Source organism: Humulus lupulus, chromosome 4 (genome assembly GCF_963169125.1).
Source record: "Humulus lupulus chromosome 4, drHumLupu1.1, whole genome shotgun sequence".
Classification (NCBI taxonomy): Eukaryota; Viridiplantae; Streptophyta; class Magnoliopsida; order Rosales; family Cannabaceae; genus Humulus; species Humulus lupulus.
Window position 1 is genome coordinate 234,835,243 of NC_084796.1, and position 27,723 is coordinate 234,862,965.

At 33.5% G+C, this 27,723-nt stretch overlaps 2 protein-coding genes and 1 non-coding gene across 3 annotated transcripts; 1 reads left to right on the plus strand and 2 right to left on the minus strand.

The window, feature by feature from the left end:
• Positions 1-677: 677 nt before the first annotated feature.
• On the minus strand, positions 678-1,367 carry LOC133833010 (uncharacterized). The gene is made up of 2 exons (XM_062263276.1): positions 1,297-1,367; positions 678-1,182 (listed from the first exon to the last, which is right to left on the minus strand). Exons 1-2 carry the CDS (start codon positions 1,365-1,367, stop codon positions 678-680), a joined length of 576 nt encoding a protein of 191 aa, XP_062119260.1.
• A 1,113-nt stretch (positions 1,368-2,480) lies between these two features.
• LOC133833706 (small nucleolar RNA R71) lies at positions 2,481-2,587 on the plus strand. Its single transcript, XR_009893072.1, has one exon. It is a non-coding gene; the product is annotated as a small nucleolar RNA R71 (small nucleolar RNA).
• A 21,696-nt stretch (positions 2,588-24,283) lies between these two features.
• LOC133833011 (uncharacterized) lies at positions 24,284-24,709 on the minus strand. Its single transcript, XM_062263277.1, has one exon. The coding sequence runs from the start codon at positions 24,707-24,709 to the stop codon at positions 24,284-24,286; it is 426 nt and encodes a 141-aa protein (XP_062119261.1).
• Positions 24,710-27,723: the final 3,014 nt, after the last annotated feature.

Here is a 27,723-nt window from a genome sequence, read left to right on the forward strand (position 1 = left end):
AGTTCAAATGCATATTTAATACACCTAAACATGCATATTATCATTTAATAGCACTATAAATCAATTATGGTCCTCCTGACCTCCTAATCAAGGTCCTAAACCTTATTAGGAAATTTGGGGCATTACAATAGCAATCTGATGGTTCCATGAATACCCATCCAAGAAACAGTAGTAGTTGTGGCCTACTAATCTGTCAATAATTTGATCAAGGAAAGGAAAAGGGAAATGATCCTTCCTTGTAGCCTTGTTGAGCTTGCGATAATCAATACAAATCCACCACCCTGTCACAGTTCTTGTTGAAATGAGTTCATTGTTTTCATTTTTCACTACAGTCATACCACCCTTTTTAGGTACCACTTGTACTGGGCTCAACCATGCGCTATTAAAAATTGGGTAGATCACTCCGACATCCAACCATTTAAGAATCTGCTCAAGTACAGCCTCCTCCAATAAAATTTTATGCATTACTGTTGAGGGACTTATTCCTCTAATATCCGCCAATGTCCACCCAATGGCCAATTTATGATCCCGTAAGACTCTCAACAATTTTACCAATTCTGTTTTTGAGAGGTCAGCTAAAATAATTACAGGTAAAGTCTCTTTCTCTCCCAAGTATGTATAACATAAATGATCTGGAAGAGCCTTTAATTCCAACTGTGGTGGCTGCAGAATGGATGTTAATGGTTTTCAGTCCCCTCTGCTAACTCTTCAAACTTCTTCCTGTATGGTTGGTAAGAATTGATCCAATTTACATATTCTCGCATCTCATCATCATCATGATCTACCTCATCACTTGTTAACATTGCCTCTAAAGTATCACTACTCACCCTGCTTTTTGAGACTGCCTTCTCTATCGCATCCACACTATAGCAACTATCACTAGCCACCGGATACTTCATGGCCTTGAAGACATTAAATACCACCACATCTCCTTGAACTCTGAGTTTAAGCTCTCCCTTATGAACATCAATGAGAGCTTGGCCTGTAGCTAGAAATGGTCTACCAAGAATAATAGGGACATCCATATCCTCCTCCATGTCAAGAACAATAAAGTCAATAGGAAAAATAAACTTATCCACCCTTACAAGAACATCTTCAATGACACCTCGTGGATGCTTCACGGATCGATTTGTTAATTGTAGAGTGACTGTTGTTGGTTTTGCCTCACCCAAACCAAGTCTTCTGAACACAGATAATGGCATCAGATTAATACTCGCCCCCAAATCACATAAAGCATGCATACATTCAAAATTTTCAATTGTGCAAGGTGTAGTAAAGCTCCCCGGATCTCTCTACTTTTGGGGCAACTTCCTCTGCAATATTGCACTGCACTCTTCAATGAGCGCCACTGTCTCATAATCCTCCATCTTCCTCTTCTTGGACAGAATCTCCTTCATGAATTTCACATAGCTGAGCATCTGCTCTAAGGCCTCAGCAAACGAAATATTGATATGCAACTTTTAAATACCTCTAAAAACTTAGAAAATTGTTTATCAAGAGTAGTTTTTCTAAGCCTTTGAGGATATGGAACTTCAATTGGCTGGTCAACAACAACGGGAGGACTCTTTTCTGAACTCGGGTGGTCTTCTATAACCCCTTTCTTAATTGTATCAAATTTCTCACCCAACTCTTCATTCTGAACTGCTGACTGCTGCTCAATTTGTTTACCACTCCTCAGAGTAATCGTCTGAACTTGCTCCTTAGGGTTAACTTCGGTGTTGCTAGGCAAGTTTCCCTGTGGTCTATTATTTAGCATATTAGCCAACTGCCCCACTTGTGTTTCAAGATTTCTGATAGAAGATCTAGTCTCTATCATGAACTGAGTTTGGGTGTTGGTGAGAGTCAATAATGCAGCTTGTAATTCATTAGGCCTGTCTGGTGGAGCCTTATTCATTGGTTGTTGAGGCCTAGGTTGTTGCGATGAAGAAGCTTGATTCATTGGTTTCTGAGGCATATTTTAAGGAAATTGGCCCTGAAACTAAGGCTGCTGACCCTGACTATTCCTCCAGGAAAAATAAGGATGATTTCTCCACCCAGGATTGTAAGTGTTGGAGAATGGATTATTGAATGGCCTCTGAAAATTTCCCATAGCTTGAACCTGAGCTAGGTCCATGGGAATGTTATTATTACTACTAGCAGGACATTGATCAAAAGAATGAGGACCACCACAAATTTTACAGCTAGCTACCATCTAAACCGCATTAGCAGATACAGTGTTCTGTTGTAATTGTTATGTCAAGGAGGCCACTTGTGCTGTCAGAGCAGTAATTGCATCAAGTTCATGCACCCCAGCTACCTTTCTAACCCCAGATGACCTCTCCTCAGACCACTGATGATTATTTGTGGCCATTTCCTCTAGCAGCTCATATGCTTCATTGGCACTCTTACTCATGAATTCCCCACTAGCCGCAACATCAATAATCGTTCTTGTTGTACCACACAACCCGTTATAAAAATTGTGAACCAGCATCCACTTCTCTATACCATGGTGGGGGCATTTCCTCAATAACTCCTTGAAACGCTCCCACACATCATATAATGACTCTCCATCCATCTGATAGAAGTTATTAATTTCTCCCCCCAACTTAGCAGCCTTCAAGGGAGGGAAAAACTTAGCCAAAAATTTCTAAGCAAGGTCTTGCCAAGTATTGATAGAATTTTCCTGAATAAAATTAAGCTAGCTCTTAGCTCTTTCCCGCAGAGAAAATGGGAAGAGTCTCAACCTTATAGCATCATTGCTGACCCCATTGTACTTGAAGGTATCACACAACTCTAAGAAATTTGCCAAGTGCATATGGGGATCTTCAGAAGGAAAAACACCAAATTGGACAGTGGACTGCACCATTTGCAAGATCGCCAGCTTAATCTCATAATTATTAGCCTCCACAGCTAGAAGTCTTATACAATTGTGTACTCCTGTTATAGTTGGCAGTACATAGTCTCTCAAACTTCTGGCAGTAGGACTTTGAACCTGATGTTGAAGAACTTCGGGAACCTCATTATCCCTCTCATTTTGTACCATCTCTACAGTCTGATGAGCCAACCTCTTGTTTCTTCTGTTTTGTTTGCACGTCTTCTCAATTTCAGGATTTACAGGAACTAAACTACCTACCCCTCGTCTACTACGCATATAACAAAACCACCTGAAATTTACAAAGGAATGCAGCTGAAAAAAATTAGAAACAAGACAATAATAACCAAATTAGAAATAAAATCAATAAGACTGATATTGATAGTTTTTCAGTCCCCAGCAACGGCGCCAAAAACTTGCTGCGGATTTTATAGATACGCAAGTGCACGTATCGCAATTTAGTAATAATCTTGGTAAATCCAAGTATCGTCCTCAAGGACTGAACCCCCAATTACTAGTCAATTAATCTTTTTTTCTATTTGGTCAATTAGACTTTCGATTCTTGTAGACACAGCAAAAGAAAAATATAAAGTGCAGAAACAATAATTAAAGATAAAATAAAACAACGAGTAATAACAAAACCTTAGATTAAAACAATGAAAGAGTAATTAGGATATTTAATCTCATCAACAATCCTCCCTATTACTCGCTAATACAAAGTACTAAATTCTTCTTCTTTGTGCCTATTTCAATTAACAAGTTGACAAAAGCAGCTTATAATCATATTATGAATTATAAACTCAACCTAAGTGACAATTTCCTATATTTCTATGGTAAATTTAATCACAAAGACAGCATTAATCTTTACAACTCAATAAATAGTTACACAATTAATCTAGATACTCTCGTTCCAAATTAGAATTGTGTCAAATATAACCAAAGCAAATTCAAATCGCACTTCTCAGATTTTGATTCAGAAACATATAGATAATGACTATAGATGGCCAATCAATAATCAATCAATAAGTACAGGCTATAAGGAATTGAAAAGAGATGAAGAAGAAATTTGAAATTGCATTAGTTCATAATAGGGATTCAAGTGATTCAATTAAAAATCCAAAATAGAAATTTAGTTCATAATTGTAATTCTAATCACAAAGAAATATAAAAATAACATAAAGGAATAGATGAAAAGTAAGCAGTTGAGAATTCTCCTAGCCTTCTTCAGCCTCCAAGACTCTCCCCCTCTATCTATCTATTTTCGATCCTTTCTTTTCTTTATAAAACTTATTTTTTTTTCAATTTTAGAGGAGGCGGGTCGTGGCTCTACATGCACCAAGTCGCGGCCCGTGTCCCAAATTCACGAGGATTTGCAATTCTGGGCCACGACTCTCCCAAAGCCATGTCGCAGTCCATTTCTCTGGTTTCTGGGATTTGGCCCTTCTATACCGCGACCCAAGTCTCTCCTCCAAAACATAGGTTCTGTTTAAAGGGCTGGCCGCGGCTCCAAAGCGCTCATGCTGCGACTCTTAAGCAATTTTTCGACTCATGCATTTTTAAGCCCAAAAAATCACCAAGCCTCCAAATCACGCTGAGATCCATCCTTTGTCAAAAATATCATCGAAACTTGGATATTTCTTCTCTTTTTGGACCTTTTTCCTCCAAGTACTCAAATCTTTCTTTTATTTACAAATACTGCAAAATAAACAAACAAAAGCATAAACCCGCACTAAATGAAAGAAAAATGACATAAAAGACTACCTAAAATACCACCTAAACATGACGAAAACTAGACTCAAAAGTAAAAATGGCTAGAAAGACTAGACAAACCTCCAGTACTACACCAACCCAGCCTCCTCCGCAAAATGTGGCTGAGGATGAGCCACAAATAGATTTCGAAGAGGAGGAAATGGATTTTGAGACCTTGAGGACGACACTGATTGTTTTGCAAGACGAATTAGGCAATATGAGGGCTAATCAAGAAAATGTGGCTGAAACGATGGCGTTGCAGCAGAGAGAGATTGACAGGCAACGTCAATAGTTGAATGAGCAGTAGGCCGACTTCTACCGCCGACAGAGGGATGCCACTGCCGCCCTGGATGCAGCCATTCAGTTGGCATGGGGACAGCCTGCACCTGTTTCTCTACCGGATCAGCCACCCAGTGTATTGCCACAACATGGTCTGCATTCAAATCATCCATAACATCACCACATTCCACCTCAAATGGCAAGTCCTCAGAGGCCGGAACAACCCTCTACTGTTCAATAAGATATTCCAGTTCAGGATCCTGAGCAGCAGCCACCTACTCACGTTGGTCGAGATAATCCCCAGCAACAAAGGCAGAATAGGGCTGGGCAGCCTCCCCGAAGCCCTAGACGCCAGATTGCTGAGGAGCCAAACCCACCGAGTAGGGGACAACATCCTTCTTCTAGTAGAAGGCAGGTTGAGTTAGGCTCTGCGATCAAGGGCCCCCCACGACATAATAATTCCTGGGGACCTACCGACCAACGCAGGCCTCCACCTGACGGTCAGGACATGTCAGCAAGGGGAGGAGGAAATAGTGCGATCACCAGGTCGCGCCATAGTCAGTCATGCTTTAGGCATGGTCATGATTATAACAAAGCAGATTCTGGCAAAGGAAATGTTGGTCGAAGGCAAAGCGATAGGGGTGAAGAGCGAAATCCCCCACCAAGAGAAAATCGGCAGACGAGCTAGAATGTTGGAGAGCAGCCTAACGTCTTTGATCGACTGGGCGCTAGCGAGCAAAGGCATAGGGATGATGATTTGAGGGACATACTCAATGACAGGCGAGAAAGGCACGACCAATATGCCCCTCCAGCACCGGTCGCCCCAATAGTACCAAACGTTGTACAGGCCCAGCTTGATGTGTTGAATCAGGTCGTCCAACAATTAGTGGGAAGCCGAACATCCCACATTGAATATGATCGGAGAAGAGACACTCTGTTCATACAAAGAATAGCATTGGCCAAAACCCCAAGCAAATTTAAGATACCAGTCTTACCCAACTTCAATGGATTTGGAGACCCAGTATCTCATGTGATTAAATTCGAGATACAAATGGACATTTAGAAAGTGTCAGATGATGCTCGGTGCAAAATCCTTCCAGCCACCTTATCTGATACTGCTCAGGAGTGGTTCTTCAAGTTCCCTCCTGCTAGCATAGTATCTTGGGAAATGTTCGTTAAATAATTTAACAGGCAATTTTGCGTTGGTCGAGTACATCCGACTGAAGACAATCAATTGGTCGAGATACGCCAGAAGGAGGGTGAATCCTTGAAGGAGTATGTCCAGCGTTTTATGCGAGCCGCTGCTGGGGTTGAGACAGTTGGTGATGAAGGGAAGATGATGGCACTTACTGCTGGAGTATGGCGCCATTCATCCTTCTGAAACAATTTAAGGGAAAATGGGGTGAAGAGCACCTAAGAATTCTTAGACCGAGCAGACCGGCACATCAAGCTTGAAGAGGAAATTGCCAACGAAGGTACGGCGCCCGCAGACGACCAGGGTCCAAAGGTAGATCCCACCAAAGCAGCAAATGGGTCTGGAAAACCCAACGACAACGACAAAAATAATGGGAAAAACGGAGGGAAAAGAGCGAACCACGAGCCATCAGCATCTGAGAATAAGCGCCCTAAAAGTAATAGATACGAGTCGAGGTTTACTAATTACACGACCTAGTCAAAAGCAGAGCAGAAGTGTACCAAGCTACCAACACCACAGTCCCCTACAAACGACCAGCTCCCATGAGGAAAGATATTTCCAAAAGAGAGACAACCAAGTTTTGTCGTTTCCACAACAACTATGGTCATGACACCAACAAGTGCAACCAGCTTAAAGATGAGATTGAGTTCCTTATAAGACAAGGCCACCTGAGAAGATATGTACGAGCCACTAGAGGTTCATAACAAGAGGCTTAAGGAGGCAATGAGCAGGCACCGGTACGCCAACGCTCGCCCCCTTTACAGCCAACTCCAGTGGCGGGTACTTTGCTGACCATCTGTGTAACGTCCCACGTCACTATGGCTGGTTCCTGAAATGACGACTAGCCCTACAAACAACCATGAGTCTTTCCAGCGTGTTTTTTCCTCACTCGCATGTTTCCTAGGAAAACTTCCCAAGAGGTCACCCATCTTTAGATTACTCCAAGTCAAGCACGCTTAACTTTGGAGTTCTCAAGTGATGGGCTACCAAAAAGAAAATGCATCTTGTTAATATAGGTAGTACCCATTAATTCATTTAAGCCATCTTCAACTGTGTAGTCCCATACCTACACAGTCTTAGAATCATCACACTTGACCTTCCCCAGGCGATGTGGGATTGCATAGCTTTACCTGGTCTTTCCCCCTACGGATCACATGATACTGATTGTCATAATCACCCCTCTTAGGAGTCCGAAGTTCCCATCGGCCACACTTCCGGCTGGGTAAAGGCTTTGATACCATTTGTAACGTCCCACGTCACTATGGCTGCTTCCTGGAATGACGACTTGCCCTACAAACCAACACGAGTCTTTGCAGCGTGCTTTGTCCTTACTCGCACGCTTCCTGGGAAAACTTCTCAGGAGGTCACCCATCTTGAGATTACTCCAAGTCAAGCACACTTAACTTTGGAGTTCTCAAATGATGGGCTATCGAAAAGAAGATGCATCTTATTACTATAGGTAGTACCCATCAATATAGTAATCGTAGGTAATAATACATTTCTTGACTAACTATTACCTATCAATAGGTTATTGGTCAAAATTGGTAGGTAAGGGTATTTACCTACCAATGCATTATTTTTACCCACAAATAAAATTGGTAGGTAAATGCCAAATTTCTTATAGTGATTAGGGTCGACAGGTTGTCGCCCCTAATATACCTATTATTAGGGGTGACAGATGGTTAATCGCTCATAATATGTGGGGGGGGGGGGGGGGGGGGATTATTAGGGGCGGTGAGCAACGAGTTGCCCCTAATAATACAAAATTTAAAAAGGGAAAATTTTCATTGTATAATTTTGGTCAAACAGTGTGTATGGATATTAGTGGTAATGTGTCGCCCCTAATATTATTATATATTCTAACTCTCCTTCATCTCCACCTCTTGCATCTGTAACGTGGAAAGCAGAAGGAAATAAAAACACAAAGGAATTCGAAGAAAAAAAAACCCAAAGAACCCAACCTCTTTCCCCCTATCTCACTCATTCTCTTCCTTTTATTTCTCTCATTCTCTCCCTTTTTTTTTCTCTCATTCTCTTCCTCTCCTTCAAAACCCCCTTCCTCTCCAAAAACATCTCTCTCTCTCTCTCCCTCACGGTTATATCTCGCTACCTCCACCACCACCACCACGCCGATCTTCTACCACCACCTCCACCAATCTACCTCCCTCTCCAATATATATATATATATTTAGTTTTTAATTTTTTTTGTATTTTTATTATTTTTTTATTGTTCTATTTTTTCTAATTTTTAATTTTTTGGTTTGTATTTTTTGTTCTGCTTTATTTTTTTTTAATTTTCTCTTCTTATTTGTTTTTATATTTTTCTGATTTGTTTTTGTTTTTTTTATTTGTTTTTATTTTTCTATTTTTATTTTATAAGTATATATTTTTTGTGTCTGTGTGGAAATTAAAGGAGGGTTCTTTTACTACGGTGTCTCCAATTTTTGGCAGCATGTAATTTTTATAATAATAATGACAACAACAAGAATAATAATAATAATTATTGTTATTATTATTATTATTATTATTATTATTATTATTATTATTATTATGTTGTTGTTGTTGTTATTGTTGTTGTTGTTTTTATTGTTTTAATTAATGAAAAAAATATTTAGATTTGAAATGTTTGAATTATTTTAATTGTAATGTATTTGTTAATATGATTTAATTTAGTTAATTTGTTTATCTTGTGTATTGAAGAAAAAAATTATATTTACATTTTTCAATGTTATTATTGATTTTGTGGTGATATTGGTTTTTGAATTTATTGAATAGCATGAACAGAACAATATATTATGAATGTGTGTAGAAAAGTTTAGTGTTTATGTTTATAGTGTTTTAGTGTTTGAATTTGATACATAATATATTGTAAATGTTCAGGGAATATTCTGAATATCATTTCCATGCTTTTAATTTTTTTGGATAGCTTATATAATAACTGTAATGTTGCTGAAATTTTGGTAGAGCTAGGGATCTAAAGTAAATACTAAATAAAACTATGAATAATTAGAAAACTAATTAATAATAATTAACTTATCAAATTAATAATAATTAAAAAAGTAAATTAAAGAATAGATAAGTTATTTAAACAAAAAACATTATTTATAAATATCAATGTTAATTAATTAAATTAAAAAAATACAACATGATGAATAAATTTGATATATAATTGAAAATGAATTGAATTAAAATAATATTTTATCTTATAATCATAAATGTAAGAAGTAAATTAAAAAATGAGATAAATCTTTAGAAAAAATATATTATCTAAAATAATTGGTAATAAAAGAAAGTAATAAATATAACTATTACTTAATAATTATTAAATTAATTATTTAAAAATAATCTATTCATAATTTCAAATTTTTAAAAATAATATTATTAATAACTTTAACATTAATTTGAAAGAAGAAAAAGTAAGTATGATATTAAAAAAAATTAACATTGAAAAATACAAAACTAAGAATAGAAATAATTATTATTGATTAACTTAATTAAATAATAATAAAAATATGACTTAATAAAAATCTTAAACATTGTAAAACTTACTACCCAGCGCTCTCACTTCAGTGACTCAAGCCTCTCCTCAACATTTATCAGAACAGTTAGAAAATTTGGTGGATCTCGTACATAATTTGATTGAACAAGTCAATTTCTTCCAACATCAGCTCATCCACGGAACTTTCAGATGTCGCCTATGCCTGATACCGACATTTCTGCAACTTTGTATTCTCAACCTCCATCTCCAACCTATCCTTCCATGTAGAGCAGTGTCGTCACAACCTATGGCACCACCTTACATTTATGGAGCAACATCATCACCTTATCTGTGGTCGATTGCACTGTCATCGCAGTCGCCGTTTTCCTACATATACGGAGCAAGATCGTCCACATTACCTCTGCAATATCTATGGCCGATGTTGCCGCAACCACCACAACTGCAACAGGAAGACGATATGGTGGACACACCTGATTTATGAGACAAGATATATATAATATTGTTAGCTAATTGTTACATTATATTAGCAATATGGATATTTGTTTTCTTAATGAACTAATAATTTGAATATTTAATATAACATTTTTTATTTTCAAATATATATTTTTTTAATAATTTAAATTTAAATCATTTATTTTTTAATTATTATAATAAATTTATTATTTTTTAAAAATAAAAAGTATTAGGGGTGACGTGATTGCCCCTATCAATCAACTATTAGCGGCAATTATTTGACAAAAAAAATATTGCCATATGTGATAAATTTTGGGGCGACACGTGTGTCATCCCAAATATACAGTATTAGATACATTTTATTAGAGGCGACACATTTGAGGCGACTTTTAAGATCTTCAGGGGCGACATCCCTCGCTCCTAAAAGTCATTTTTGTTGTACTGTATGTGATAGTTAGGAATGATGAACGATGGGTGCTAAGTATTATTTTGGTGTTAATTTTAATTCTTTGGTGATTACATAATTGTGAGAATATTATTTGACTATGTATAATGATTGATGATTTTGCTTTTTTCACTAATAATTTTATATATAATTATATATAGGAGTTATTTCATTATTTTTGAAATTATAATTATTGTACTATATGATGTAAACTAAATGATTATTTATGAGGATTATTTTCTAACCAGAGTCAAAATTTGACATTTTTTGAATAATAGATATTATATATTTACCAAACCTAAGGTCTCGGGTCTCGGGTTGGGGCATTCTCTTTACCACACTAATACCTCTCTACCATTTTATACAAGCGGCCAAGTTCTGCACTGTTCACCTTGGAGGTCTTTCCATAAATCAAATTTGGGAAGGACTCCTCCAATGATTAGAGATAGATTGATTTTTTCAAGAATATATGACTTTTGAAAGTACAATGGAGAATTACTTTAAGTATGATGAGAATGTCTCTCCTAGTCTCTATCTTGTTGTCAAGGTGTAATTGGGACCGAAAATTCTCTTGTAACTTGGTACTGCCAGAGAAACATGAACATTAAGTTCACATGAGATTATGGACTGATTAGGAAGCTGAGGGTGACTGTCAAGTAGTGACACTTGCAAGGTCTTTAACTTTCTCCCGGTCCATGAGGTCGTTGAGTTTGTCAAGGTATTTTTAGGGAGAAGACTTTCCATCATAAGAGTTAACATGTGACTTCTTAAATCCAAGTGTGCATCTTGATTTAGAGTAAATGGCGATTCTCTATAGCCTACTGCTAACTCATTTTCTCTAGATGCAAGCTTGTCTAAAGCCATTCTTAGATTTTCTAGTGGTAATTTCATGGTCTGCTCAGGTAGTGAGTTTTTTCGTTATGTTGATCTTGCAGGTCTAGCCTTTACAACAAATCAGGATGTTCCTTGATCCTTATTGACGAATATCATATGTGATCTATCTGGTTGGCAAGTGTCATGGGACCTCTCTAGCTGGCAAGTGTCACGAGACCTCTCAAGTCGACGAGTACTAAGAATAAGTCCATAATCACGAATGAAGGCTCCTTTTTATAAAAGATCCTTCTCTTTCTTTTTCTAGTATGAAATTTAGTCAATAGTGTGATGTGAGTTTTATAATGAAACCATTATGTGTTAAAACAAGAAATCTTTCTGCAAACATATAATTGGATAACCCATATTTGAATGGCATCAAAATTTTAATATTATTTGGAGAAAAACGCCTATATGTGGCAAAATATAAATATATTTTCGATGTTATGATACAATTGGAAGGAATATAAGATCATTTTTTTAAATGATATTCAATATAAATGAAAAAACTTCAAAACAAATAATAATCTAATTGTTATGTCACTACAAGAAACAAGGTTTTTGCCGGTGCAATTCGGAACTGCATTGGCAAAAACAACTTTCACCTTGCACCGGCAAAAGTAACATCAGTTTTTCAAAAAAAAAATACCATAGACTTTTGCAGGCGCATTTCACCTAACGCGCCGGTAAAAGTCGAACTAAGTAAAACGAAACCGTTTTGTCCTAGGATTTATTAAATACTTTTGCCAGCACATTTTTAGACTCTTGTAGGCGCAATGAAACGCGCCGGCAAAAGTCATAGTGATATTAGACCCGTCGTGAGCCCTTCTTCCCCATTTCACATTTTTTTTCAGAAAAAACTTCTCTCTCCTCTGTGTTAATGGAATCCGACCACCCCATTCCATAATCCCATCGTGGCTCAGCTCATATAGTGAAGCTCTTCTCTCTCAAGGTTAGTAAATCCAATGGGAAATTTTTTAACATTTTTAGATTTTTTTCTCTATATCTCGTTTTATAATTGTATTTTTTTTGTTATTCTCTCTCTATAAACAAGTGTTATAGTTCCAATCTCTCGGTAGAACAACTCCAAAGAATTGTTTATGTATATATTTATATCTGTATATATATCGGTTTATATATGTATTTATATCAGTTTATATATATGTGTATATATCTGTTTATATATATGTGTATATATTAGTTTATATATATATGTTTATATATGTATATATATGTTTATATATATGTATATATATGTTTAGGGCATTGCTCAAGTGGAGACGGTAAAAACGTCTGCACCGGTGGAGACCTTTTTTTTCCACCATTTGATCAAATGAACGGTTTTGATATTCATTAAGCTATATATATATATGTCAACTTCAATCAATCAATCTCTCTTATATATAACATAGCTACACAACTTCATCTACAATCAATCAATATCTCTTATATATAATATAACCCTTTTTTATTACAATTAAATGATATTTTAATTAATTTAGTCAAAATTTTAACTAATTAAAATTTAGATATTAGTTAAAAAAAAAACTAAATTTTTCACACGTGCCCACCTAGTATTAAAATTATAGGAATATGAGCCTTCTTAAGTTTAAGATATTAGGTTAGTTTGTTTGTCAATGGGAAATTTGGGTATTTATGCATATTGTAGGTGCATATATCAAAAAAATATCATTCTTTAACATCATTCCAAAATAATGCTAGTATTTGTTTGGTTTCCACAAATACCCTTATCATTTTTTTTTAGCCTCCATCCGACTTCTCTCTCGGGTCACTTTTATTTTCTGGACACCATCCATCCATCCCTCCATCCCTTATCAATTAAGATACTAATTTATGCATTTCGAATAGATCTTAGCATAATTTTTGGTTTTTTTTTTTGCAATTTTTTTCACAATTTTTTAGATCTAAAACGTAAAAAGTTGCAGAAAACTCGATGTCCAGCTCGATAGGTCCTTAAAAATCATGATTTTCAAGGAAAAAACATCTGCCTCGATAGGACTCGACAGAACTCGATAGGTCTCGATGCAAATCAATGCAATTGATAGAAATTGCATAACTTTTCACTCGGGTGTCCGTTTGAGGTGATTTTTTTTAATTTGGATATTTTCTTGAGATCTACACATTTGGGATATGTAAAGACACATTTAGGAAGTTAAAAGTTTGAAAACATATCGAACTTTGAAAATATAATGGTATTGTTTTTGAACTTTGGTGTGTTTTCAAGCTTTAAACTTCCCAAATGCATGTGTAAACATAGTAGACGTGTAGATCTAAAAAATATACCCAAATTCAAAAAACAAATCACCTCAAACGGACACCCTAGTGAAAAATTATGTCCTTTCTATTAATTGTATCGATGTATGTCGAGGCTTATCGATGTAGAATCGAGGCATATGGTTTTTTCATGAAAATCATGATTTCTAAGATATACCTCGATAGAACTCGATGTACCTCGATAGAATTCAATGTACCTCGATGCCCAGCTCGATAGGTCCTTAAAAATCATGATTTTAAAGAAAATAACCATCTGCCTCAATAGGACTCGATAGAACTCGATAGGTCTCAATGCAAATCAATGCAATTGATAAAAATTGCATAACTTTTCACTCGGGTGTCCGTTTGAGGTGATTTATTTTTTGAATTTGGGTATTTTCTTGAGATCTACACATTTGGGATATGTAAAGACACATTTGGGAAGTTAAAAGTTTGAAAACATACCCAACTTTGAAAATATAATGGTATTGTTTTTTAACTTTGGTGTGTTTTCAAGCTTTCAACTTCCCAAATGCATGTGTAAACATATTAGACGTGTAGATCTCAAAAATATACCCAAATTCAAAAAACAAATCACCTCAAACGGACACCCTAGTGAAAAATTATGTCCTTTCTATTAATTGTATCGATGTATGTCGAGGCTTATCGATGTAGAATCGAGGCATATGGTTTTTTCATGAAAATCATGATTTCTAAGATATACCTCGATAGAACTCGATGTACCTCGATAGAATTCAATGTACCTCGATGCCCAGCTCGATAGGTCCTTAAAAATCATGATTTTAAAGAAAATAACCATCTGCCTCAATAGGACTCGATAGAACTCGATAGGTCTCAATGCAAATCAATGCAATTGATAAAAATTGCATAACTTTTCACTCGGGTGTCCGTTTGAGGTGATTTATTTTTTGAATTTGGATATTTTCTTGAGATCTACACGTTTGGGATATGTAAAGACACATTTGGGAAGTAAAAAGTTTGAAAACATACCCAACTTTGAAAATATAATGGTATTGTTTTTTAACTTTGGTATGTTTTCAAGCTTTCAACTTCCCAAATGCATGTGTAAACATATTAGACGTGTAGATCTCAAAAAAATACCCAAATTCAAAAAACAAATCACCTCAAACGAACACCCGAGTGAAAATTTATGCAATTTCAATCAATTGCATTGATTTGCATCGAGACCTATCGAGTTCTATCGAGGCAGATGGTTATTTTCTTGAAAATCATGATTTTTAAGGACCTATCAAGCTGGGCATCGAGGTACATCGAGTTCTACCGAGGTATATCTTAGAAATCATGATTTTCATGAAAAAAAACCATATGCCTCGATACTACATCGATAAGCCTCGACATACCTCGATACAATTAATAGAAAGTGCATAATTTTTCACTAGGGTGTCCGTTTGAAGTGATTTTTTTTTTTGAATTTGGGTATATTTTTGAGATCTACACGTCTAATATGTTTACACATGCATTTGGGAAGTTGAAAGCTTGAAAACACACTAAAGTTAAAAAACTATACCATTATATTTTCAAAGTTTGGTATGTTTTCAAACTTTTAACTTCCCAAATGTGTCTTTACATATCCCAAACGTGTAGATCTCAAGAAAATACCCAAATTCAAAAAATAAATCACCTCAAACGGACACCCGAGTGAAAAGTTATGCAATTTCTATCAATTGCATTGATTTGCATGGAGACCTATCGAGTTCTATCGAGTCGTATCAAGGCAGATGGTTATTTTCTTGAAAATCATGATTTTTAAGGACATATCGAGCTGGGCATCGAGGTACATCGAGTTCTATCGAGGTATCTCTTAGAAATCATGATTTTCATGAAAAAAAAAACCATATGCCTCGATACTACATCGATAAGCCTCGACATACCTCGATACAATTAATAGAAAGTGCATAATTTTTGCACTAGGGTGTCCGTTTGAGGTGATTTTTTTTTGAATTTGGGTATATTTTTGAGATCTACACGTCTAATATGTTTACACATTCATTTGGGAAGTTGAAAGCATGAAAACACACCAAAGTTAAAAAACAATACCATTATATTTTCAAAGTTGGGTATTTTTTCAAACTTTTAACTTCCGAAATGTGTCTTTACATATCCCAAACGTGTAGATCTCAAGAAAATACCCAAATTTAAAAAAAAATCACCTCAAACGGACACCCGAGTGAAAAGTTATGCAATTTCTATCAATTGCATTGATTTGCATCGAGACCTATCGAGTTATGTCGAGTCCTATCAAGGCAGATGGTTTTTTTCTTGAAAATCATGATTTTTAAGGACCTATCGAGCTGGGCATCGAGGTACATCGAGTTTTCTGCAACTTTTTACGTTTCAGATCTAAAAAATTGTGAAAAAAATTGCAAAAAAAACCAAGCTAAGATCTATTTGAAGTGCATAAATTAGTATCTTAATTGATAAGGGATGGATGGATGGTGTCCAAAAAATAAAGGTGACCCGAGAGAGAAGACGGATGGAGGCTAAAAAAAATGATAAGGGTATTTTTGGAAACCAAACAAATACTAGCATTATTTTGGAATGATGTTAAAGAATGATATTTTTTTGATATATGCACATACAATATGCATAAATACCCAAATTTCCCATTGACAAACAAACTAACCTAATATCCTAAACTTAAGAAGGCTCCTATTCCTATAATTTTAATACTAGGTGGGCACGTGTGAAAATTTTAGTTTTTTTTAACTAATATCTAAATTTTAATTAGTTAAAATTTTGACTAAATTAATTAAAATATCATTTAATTGTAATAAAAAAGGGTTATATTATATATAAGAGATATTGATTGATTGTAGTTGAAGTTGTGTAGCTATGTTATATATAAGAGAGATTGATTGATTGAAGTTGACATATATATATATAGCTTAATGAATATCAAAGTCATTCATTTGATCAAATGGTGCAAAAAAATGGTCTCCACCGGTGCAGACGTTTTTACCGTCTCCACCTGATAAATTGCCTATATGTTTATATATTTGTATATATATATATTTATATGTCCGTATATATGTATATTTATATTTATATATCTGTTTTTTTTATATGTATATATGTTTCTTTATGTATATATGTATATATGTAAATATTTGTACATATGTTTATTTAATGTTAATTTTTTTTAGAAAATTGATTAATTAATTATGAACTATTAATATATATGTATGTGTGTAATATTTGGTATTATAATTATATTTTTCTATTAAAAAAAACAAATAAATCTGTGTAGTTTTAGAAAAATGAGATTAATAATGAAAAAAAATGTATGGTTTTAGTATTTATTAAAAAAAAACTGATTTGAGTATGTATATTTTTAATTTTAATGCTTTATATGTATATTAAAAAATAGATTAGATTATGTATATTAAAAAAATATATATTATATTTTTTTATATTAAATATTATTTGTTTATAAATATTTACTAAATAAATTGTTTTGATGTTACTGATATAAAAAGATTTGATATATGTTATTAATTTTGGTTTATGTTGTGCATTCTATGAGAATATTCTGTATATTGCTCTGGGAATATTTTGTATATTGTGTGTAGTTTGTAGGTTTTATAAAATTTTGGGATAGTTTAAAAAATAGTCGTTATGCTGGCCAAATTTCTTTAGTCTTAAGAAAATTAACATTAATTATAAAAATTATAGCCATTAATATTAATTTTTATTTTAATGCTTTATATTTATTTGTTTCTCTTAATAACAACTATTTTAAAGATATTTTTATAATATATGTTTTTTGTATTTATTAATTTTTTTTGTAAAATAAAAAAAATAGATTTGAATATGTATTTTTTTTTATTTGAATGCTTTATATGTATTTGTTTATTTTTGCTTGTTAATATTTATTATATTGTATTTTTTTGATATATATATATATATACTAGTTAAAGTATGAACTTAAAAAAAATTAAGATTAATAATGTATGTTTATATTTTTAAATTGTTTTATATTAAATGTGATATGTTTGTAAATATGTATTTAATAATTTTTTTGTATTAATAAAAAAATCAGTTTTGGTATATGTTTTTTTGTGGTTAAATATTTGTTAATGTATATATATGTTTTGTATGATATGGGAATATTCTGGTTATATATGTGTTTAATTTGTAGGTTTTTTTAATTTTTTGGATAGTTTGAAATATAGTCGTTATGCTGTCCAAATTTTGTTAGAGTTAGTAAAATTAATACAAGTTTAATAATTAATTAAATAAAAATTTAAGTATAATTAAAAATTCATCAAAAAAATAATTTTTAACTATAATTTAAATAAAATAAAATTACCAATCATAATAATTAATAATTAATTTTAACATTAATATTAGATGTTTTGTAATTGAAAAAGTTAAAAATATAAATGATTTACTAAAATATAATTAAGTAAAATATAAATATAATAAAATTGTTATTGATTAAGTAAATAATCCAATACAAATTGAAGAATTTAATAAAAAATTACAAAATGAAATTAATGTATAATTAAATTAATTTTAAAATAAAAGTAATAAATAAGTAAATACCCAAACTTACAACTTACTAACACTTAAATACCCAAATTGATTTTTTAGTGGCAAAAGCACCAAAATGTGAAATTTACTTGCAATTAGAGATACACAGTGTTAAATATTAAAATTGACTGGTCAAATGACACATGGCACTACATGATTGGTCCACATTGTTATTATTCTTAAAATAATTTTCAATTTAACAAAAAATAAAATTTACATTTTTTTTAAAAAAAAATTCAAACTTTTTTTCAATTTAAGATTAAGTATGAAAAATACATTTTTTTTTTAAATTTAATTGTTTATTGTTAATATCCTCAAATTTTTTAATTTATTATTATTATTATTAAAATCTTCCTATTTATCATTTTGTCTAGTTTTTTTTCAAATAAAGATTAAGTAATTTTGTTTAAAATCCAAGCAATAATTTAAGATTAAATATTTTTTTACTTAATCTTAAATAATTGATTAAAAGCAACAAATTTGATTTTTTTTTTAAACAAAAATGAGAAAATATTAGTTTTTGTTACTTTTAAATTGAAAAACAATAAATTTTATTATTTTGAAAAATGAAAAATATAAAATGATATTTTTTTATGAAAAATTATTTAAAATAATAATAATAATGTGTACCAATCATGTGGTGCCACGTGTCATTTAAGTGTTAGTAAGTTGTAAGTTTGAGTATTTTAGATCCAAATATCCCTATAAATAATTATTTTTGCCAGAGATAGGATATTATTATCAGTTAGTGATAATTAGGGAGACAAACAGTCATGAAATATTTTGACTATCATTTCCCTCATTTTAAGACAATTATTAATATTTTCTTAATTATTTCGCTTAAAGATGGCGAGCGACAGAAGCTGGATGAGTGCGAGGAATCGTTGGTCTCTGGAGTATAGAAATGGTGTTAAGGAGTTCTTCGATATAGCCAAAAATCAGTTGAACGATCGAGGTTTGGTTCACTGTCCGTGCAAGAAATGTGGAAATGTTAAGTTCCAACCTATAAATGCAATTTCGATGCATTTATTCAACAATGGAATCATACAATCCTACAAAGTGTGGTATTACCATGGAGAGGCGCTGCCGTCGCCACCAGCTGTGGTACGAGATCATGATAGAGATGAGATAGCGGATATCCTGGAGGATGTTTACGCTGAAGATGACGTTCCCGCTGGAAACTATAATGATCCTCAACATCGCGACAAGTATGAAAATTTATTTAAGGAGATGTCAAGTGAACTGTACCCGGGTTGCCGAAAGTATTCCGCGTTGAACTTCTTGGTGAAGCTGATGCATCTGAAAGTTATTAACAAGTGCAGCAATCATTACTTTGATGGTTTGCTGGAATTGTTAGTCGACGCTATGCCTGGCGGAACAATTTTACCTAAGTCTAACTATGAGGCGAAGGCAAAGTTGCGGAGTATTGGATTGGGATATGAGTCCATCGATGCTTGCAAGCATGACTGTGCACTGTTTTGGAAGGAGAATGTGAATTTGGAGTTCTGTCTGGTTTGTGGTGAGTGTCGCTGGCAAGATAATCATGGGAACGAGAAGAAAGTGTCCCATAAGGTCATGCGGTACTTTTCGTTGACGCCGAGATTGAAAAGGTTGTACAGTTCCAGATATACTGCAGATGATATGAGATGGCACTATTCTAAAAGGCCAAAGGAAGATGGTGTGATGAGGCACCCCACTGACAGTAAGGCGTGGAAGCACCTTGATGAGTTGTACCCATCTTTCGCAGCCGAACCTCGAAATGTTAGGCTTGGGTTGGCTACAGATGGTTTCAATCCCTTTGGGAACATGAGCAACTCTTACAGCATGTGGCCTGTGATACTTGTCTCATACAACTTGTCGCGGTGGAAGTGCATGAAACCACAGTCATTAATGTTGTCTATTCTAATTCCAGGTCATTCTTCACCTGGAAAAGATATCGATGTCTATATGAGACCTTTGCTTGACGAGTTGAAGGAGTTATGGGTGAATGATGTCGAGACACGAGATGCATACAATAGTACCTTGTTCAATATGCGTGCAGCAATCTTGTGGACCATTAACGACTACCCAGCTTATGCTATGATGTCTGGGTGGAGCACAAAAGAGTACAAGGCGTGCCCTACATGCAATGAAGAAAATCCCTTTGTAGGGATTGGAAGTAAAATTGCATACATTGGCCATAGGAGGTTTCTTGATATGGATCATGAATGGAGGAGCAAACAAGCACTATTCGACGGTAACAAGGAACTCAGGCCACCACCGAAAGATTACTCCAGTGATGATGTGTTGAAGCAATTAGAGAATTTGCAGATTAGACATCCTGGGAAACACAAAGAATTTGGTGGTGTGAAACGCAAAAGGGCTCCGATTGAACTTAATTGGTCGAAGAAGAGCATATTTTTCGAGCTTGATTATTTGAAGGAATTATTGCTGAGGCATAACTTGGACGTAATGCACATTGAGAAGAATGTTTGCGACAGTGTCTTGGGAACTTTTTTGAACTTTGTTAATAACTCACTATTAAATATTTTTTCTATCTTCATAATATTTTAACAAATTCCAATTTTAATTGTGATTTTAGGACAAATTCATTTATCCACAAGACAATCCAGTAATCAACGATGCCATGGTAAGACAAATGCAAAAACATCTGACTGATTGGTGCCACACGATGAAGAAACACTGGGTAGAGGTTGGAGGAGAGGTGGACAATGAGAGAGCGAAGTCAAAACCTTTTGGGTCGATTACTTCTTCTGAATGGGCAATTCTACGTGATTTTTGGGCTTCTGATTCTCAGCATGTATGCCGTAGATTTTACATTAATTTTTAATTATAAAATTACAATCTAGATTAATGAGTACTGTTTTCTGTTTGAAGCGTATATCAAAGAAAAATAAAGAAGCTCGAGCAAAAATGACCATATCAGGAGGACACGGTTCCAAATCCATTGTTGCCCATGTTTATGATCACGTAAATTATAATAACCTATATCCTTACATTTACGAAAATATTATAAATGTCACAATGTTTAAATAATTTTCTTTTTTAGATGGACCCATCTACTGGCGAGCTCCTAAGCATGATCGACACATTCGAGCACCTCCACAAGAAGAAGGATAAGTGGATTAGTGATGTAGCGGCAACAAAATATTTAAGTTGCATAACCTTAACTAATTTATGATCATTTAACTTTAAAAAAGTTTAATAAATAATTAATAAATATTAATTATTAATTGGTTGTTGTCAATTAGTAATTATTTATTAATTATTAATTAAATTTTTAACAATTAAATCTTTATAATCTATGTGCCAATATTTTTATGATTAATGATTGTGGACTAAGATAAAAAAAAAGAATGTAATTAATGTTGTCCCCGTATCAGGGAGCTTGTGGACTAAAGTAAATTTGGTCATGAAAATCCATATCTAAATAAAAAACATGCAAATATAGTTGATGTATATGTTTGGAGATGTAAATTCCCCATTAATGGAATTAACTGCACTTACCATATATATCAACAACATCTTCATGATTTTGATTTAGATATGAATTTTCATGACCAAATTTACTTTAGCCCACTTGCTCCCTGATACAGGAACAAAATTAATTACATTCTTTTTCAATCACTGGTCTGCAGTCATTAATGATAGGATGTTAGCAGATAGATAATAAAGTTATATTTTATATGTTGTTATATTAAAAATTTATAAGTTAGGTTTTCAAATAATGTTATATTGGAATTCGAGATACGTTCTTTTTATTGTGCAGACTGAGATGATCGAGCGTCGAGCATCACAAAGTACGGCCCTTGTATCATCTGCTGCTTCTTGTGTCGGCGATAATGTCGACGGTCAGTTCCCGCCTGATATGGATATTGTCACGGATGTCCTTGGACCTCGCTCGCGTTATAAGAAAGGGTTTGGGGGGTTGCCTAGGTTAAAGGCAATTGGCGCAAAAAGTGCAGCATCTTCATTAACTTCTCAAATGTCTGGGCAATTGCCACCTAAAGTGGACAGCATTTTGCATCGAAGTGAGGACATTATGCTACAAAATCTGAACCTAAAAAAGCATAATACTAAACTTGAGAGTCGTCAACGGCGTCAAGATCTCCTGCTTAATGCTTTGTTGAAGCAGGTTGGTGAAATGGCTCCTGGTTTTACTATTGACTTACCAGAACAGGATTCGGACGAGGACGATGATGCTGACGGGGGCGGGGATGATGAGGCGGGCAGTACTCATTTATTGAACTTTTTATTTATTTATTTAAAGTTTAATTTATTAGACATTTATTTTACTAATCTACTTTTATATTTTCATGTTTGGTGGAGACAATAAATATTAATAGTTGTAATTTTTTTTATTTATTTATAAAATTTTAATTTTAATTTTATTTTTATTTCTAATTAAATAATATTACTAAAAAATTAAATAATTATTAATATATTAAAATCGAAATTTATTAATTAATATTAATATATTGAAAATAAAATTAGTAATATAATCAAAAAAATATTTAAAAAATATTTTTACCGGCGCAAAATTACGTCGGCAAAAGTCTCAACCCTCACTGCATATATACACATTTCCCGGCGCAAAAACGCGCCACTAAAAGAGTCTACTTTTGCCGGCGCATTCTTATTTTTCCCAGCGCATTTTTTCGTCGCCAAAAGATACCATTGCCGGCGCATTACATTTTGTGTCGGCAAAAGTGAAATTAGCGACGAGGATATGTTGCGGACCTTTGCCGGTGCAAATTTGCACTGGCAAAAGTGAGGTTTTTTGTAGTGTGTTTTAGGTTGAATTTAGGTTAGTTTTAGAAAGTAAATTAAAATGTTATTTAAGTGTTTTTACTTTATTTTGTGCTGATTTACTTTTGATTTCCTCTTGTTTCAAGTTTTAATGATCAAGTACATAATAGGTAGTGAAATAGGAAGAAACATGTTCAATACGATGAATAAGATGGATTTAGTGTTGAGTGTGGAGTTTCAAGATATTATGGGTAGAAAATAATACGTTGAATATGTTTAATACGCGTCGTTTATGCTATGTAACACAAGTTTAAAACTTTAAGCTGCATTTTGACCATGATTTCTCCACATTCTGGAAAAACTCTTAGAAATATAAGTTTTAGATATTTCTCTTAACTTTTCATCTCTTTTTGAATCGTCTTATATCGAGAGAGTTAAGCACAAAATATGATCAGTTGGCGTTGTAGGCTATTCGAAGCGAGTTTCAATTTTGTTATGTATTATTAGCGCCCAACGTCATTATATATAATGTTGCATTGTTATTAAAGTCAAAAAGTAGAGTTCCAAGAAGTGTTATTAGCACCCCCAACATTAATGTTGTAAGGTAGCACCCTATGGGTATCTAGTTAAACACATTTAGAGCGTTTTTAAAGCAATTTTTACACTTTTCGTGGAGAATGGCATTTTTATGGTGGCACATCTTTTCATGCAGAATTGCTAGGGTTTCTATTTAAACACCTTTAGAGTATTTTTAAAGTAGTTTTTTGTGCTAAACTGAGAGAATTATTTTATTCTTCTTCTTCTATTTTCTTTAAATGTTTTTCTTATTTCTCTTTGATATTAGTATGATTTCTTTTGCATGATTCGTGATTTTAATTTGAGTTTTATATAATTCATGATTTTAGTTCAAGATTTGAGAAGTGATGAGAATAGTTGTATGGTTTAGGTAATTTTTAGGGCTTTTGTTACTATAGATGTAGGAAAGTTCACAAATAGGCCAGCTATCAAAATAGGAGGAAGAATAGTGAAAGTTGGATTGATGATGTAGTAGAGTGTAGATAGTTGATGAAATTAATTACCTGAGTTTTACATTCATTGAATTAATAATTGTTATTTTCTTTATTTTAGTTTTGGTTTTTGTTCTTTTTAAAATGAAATATTTGTCAACCAAACATAGAAAATTATCTATTAGTAATTAATAATCAATCCCAGTCCGAAAGAACATTCTTGTTTATGATATATGGCAATATTATGAAACTCATAAATCACAATATATTTTCTGGAAACAATTTTAAACGTAATAACATCTCTACAAACAAAACAAAACAAAAAAAGAGAGAAAAACTAACAAACGACACCATTATTTGACGTGGTGTGCTCTTTTCTTTGCATCCACGCCTTCCAAATCTGTAGTCTTCCATGGCCGGTAACACTAGTACTACTCTTCTTCCCAGCAGGCTCCTGCTGCAGCGATGACGACGGCTTCTCGTACAGCACAAAATTACGCCTTCCTTTGGATCCAACTTTATCGTGAGGGCCCAGAGAATCGAAATCTTGGCAATACAGGACGAAATCGTTGACATTAGTTCCGAGAACAGGTAGTCGTTGCTGTTGAGCGTAAGATTTCAAGGCGGTGCGGATGACCGAATCGACAGGCTCGTCCTCATCGACCAACAGTTTCATCGGCCCAGAGCTGCCGATGAAGGTGACGCTGATCAACATCAGCCCTTTCTTCTGATTCTTCTTCTTCTTCTGCCTTAGATTAAACATCCTGGTTTTAGGGTTTTGGTTCAGTCTGGGGTGGTGGCGATGTAGCAGAACTTTTTGCGTGAGATGAAAGGTGAGTCAGATCGCAGATAAGTAATCTTGGTTAAGTTTTCCACCATTAATGAACGAAGTATAATTAGATGAAGATCGCAAAGCATCTTAGGTAGGTTGGAGTTACAGAGTAGGAGTGTGAAGTTACCAAGTGTGTGCATATATATATATATATATATATATAGTTTGTGAACAATATTTGAGGCGGTAAAGAAAATTAAATTTAAATTTAATATCTGAATTCCTGATATTGAAATTTGTTTACAATTTTTTATTTTACGGTTATATAAATCCTAGTATTTAGTATTTGTAGTTAGAGATGTTCATTAATTGGTATAACGTACCCCATTATTAGCATCGTTCTCATAATATATTATTTTATATTTAAACAAAATTCTTGTTTTTTTTTTCAATTTAAATATAATTCTTTGAAACAACAAAATACATGAATATAGTTCACATAATATTAAATTGGACATGAATACAGTTAATAATATAAAGAATAAAATAAAGAATTTATTTTAAATATTTTAAACAAAGTCATTTTTTAAAATAATTAATTAACTGTTGTAATGATGTAGTTTTAACCGTTAATTTTAAGGAAAGAATAACAAAAATTCAGTTGGACACATTTTTTAAATCTATTTATATAAAAAGAGAATTGCTAAAGGACACCTCTAGTGTCCAACACCACAAGAAAGTGACATGTGTATCTCATGTGTTGTTGAACACCTTAAGGTGCCAAATAACAACATTTATATAAACAATGTGTAGATACTGAAATTTTTTAGCCTTAACGATTTTTTTTATAATTTTAACGAAATATTATAAATATTTAACGAATTATACATTCAAAACTAATTGAAAATAACTATTTATTAATTATATTAGTATAAATTCAAATATTATAAAATATAATTTTATAATAATATTTAATATAAGGCTACATATTTAATAATCATATTAATATAAATCTAAATGTTATAAAATATAATTATTATAATAATATATAATATGTTTTACCCAAAAACGAACTACCTGATGACGTGGCAAGATTGACCTACACGTGGGATGCACGTGGCAGTTTAAGTAAGTATAATCTGTTCGACCATCGACCAGAATTCACTCATCAGACATCATAATTATGGGCGACCAGCCTGGTCGCGTATATTTATTTGCTTCCTTCAAATATATAATCTTACAATTACGCATTAGTTGTAATTTCCATTATTATTTAGATACGCTTGTATTAAATGTAATTAAGGCCCATTGGCCCATGTAGAATTTCTTGAGCCTATAAATAAGAATGAAAAGGCTCAAGAGAGAGGCCTTCTTTTTCTTTGGATTTTTGGAACTTCAAAATTCTAAGAGAGAAATGGAGTGTTGTTATCCACCATAATTGTATTCATCCGAAAGCTTGTGAAACTCGTGAATCCTAATTCATTGATCACAGTTCTTGGAATTTTATATCAATAAGAACACTAAGTGGATGTAGGTCATTACTATTTTTATTGGGGCCGAACCACTATAAATCTTTTATGTCATTTATCTTTTCGTCTTGATTTCATCTCATTTTCTATCATTGTACTTGACTGCGTGTCGTTGACCAATTTGAGGGTCAGCATTTTGGTGCTTTCATTGAGAGACAAACTCAAGACCTCCAAAAAGATCAAATGGAGAATATTACAGATTTTATAGCTACGCAAGTGCACGTATCGCAATTTAGTAATAATTTTGGTAAAGCCAAGTATCGTCCTAAAGGACTGAATCCCCAATTACCAGTAAATTAATCTTTTTTTCTATTTGGTCAATTAGACTTTCAATTCTTGTAGGCAAAGCAAAAGAAAATATAAAGTGCAGAAACAATAATTAAAGATAAAATAAAACAACGAGTAATAACAAAACCTTAGATTAAAACAATGAAAGAGTAATTAGGATATTTAATCTCATCAACTATCCTCCCTATTACTCGCTAATACAAAGTACTAAATTCTTCTTCTTTGTGCCTATTTCAATTAACAAGTTGACAAAAGCAGCTTATAATCATATTATGAATTATAAACTCAACCTAAGTGACAATTTCCTATATTTCTATGGTAAATTTAATCACAAAGACAACATTAATCCTTAACAACTCAATAAATAGTTACACAATTAATCTAGATACTCTCGTTCCAAATTAGAATTGTGTCCAATATAACCAAAGAAAATTCAAATCGCACTTCTCAGATTTTGATTAAAAAACATATAGATAATGACTACAGATAGCCAATCAATAATCAATAAATAAGTAGAGGATATAAGGAATTGAAAAGAGATGAAGAAGAAAATTGAAATTGCATTAGTTCATAATAGGGAGTCAAGTGATTCAATTAAAAATCATAAACCGAAAATTAGTTTGTTATCCAATAAATCAGCATTGGTGACGTGGCAAATAATCTCTTGACACGTGGCTGATACCTGGAAGCGTCTGCTAGAGTATCGACCAGGAGACACAGTAGAAGCAGGGCAAGCCTGTCTTACCCGTGACCAGTCTGGTCGGTAGTTCCGCATACAAGGCAACATTTATGGGAAGATCTTTATGAATCCCGAATTTATCTCATACAATCTTCTGGATATCCGATTATTCAGGGAAGAATATCTGTAACAATCTCTTGTAACCCTCCTTGAGCCTATAAATAAGAAGAGATAGCTCAAAGGAGGGGACTTTTGGACTTTTCTTTTGGCTTCCGAATCGTAGGAAACAATAGTAATTCTCCAAGTAAATCTGTATTGTTCTTTAGAGGAGAGTGAAACTCATTGAACCCTGGTTCTTTGATCACCCTTCTGATTTTATATCAATATTATTCCAAGTGGACGTAGGTCATTACCAGATCCTGGGGCCGAACCACTATAAATCACTGTGTTTTCTTTACTTTTGTCATTGCGTTCTTCTCTATACATTCGTCCATATCAATCACGTCTTG

Coding starts and splice junctions, on each gene's coding strand:
- LOC133833010 (XM_062263276.1), bottom strand. CDS start 1,367: ATGGAGGATTATGAGACAGTGGCGCTCATTGAAGAGTGCAGTGCAATA. Junction 1,183..1,296: donor CAGAGGAAGTTGCCCCAAAA/GTAGAGAGATCC, acceptor ATCTGTGTTCAG/AAGACTTGGTTTGGGTGAGG.
- LOC133833011 (XM_062263277.1), bottom strand. CDS start 24,709: ATGTTTAATCTAAGGCAGAAGAAGAAGAAGAATCAGAAGAAAGGGCTG.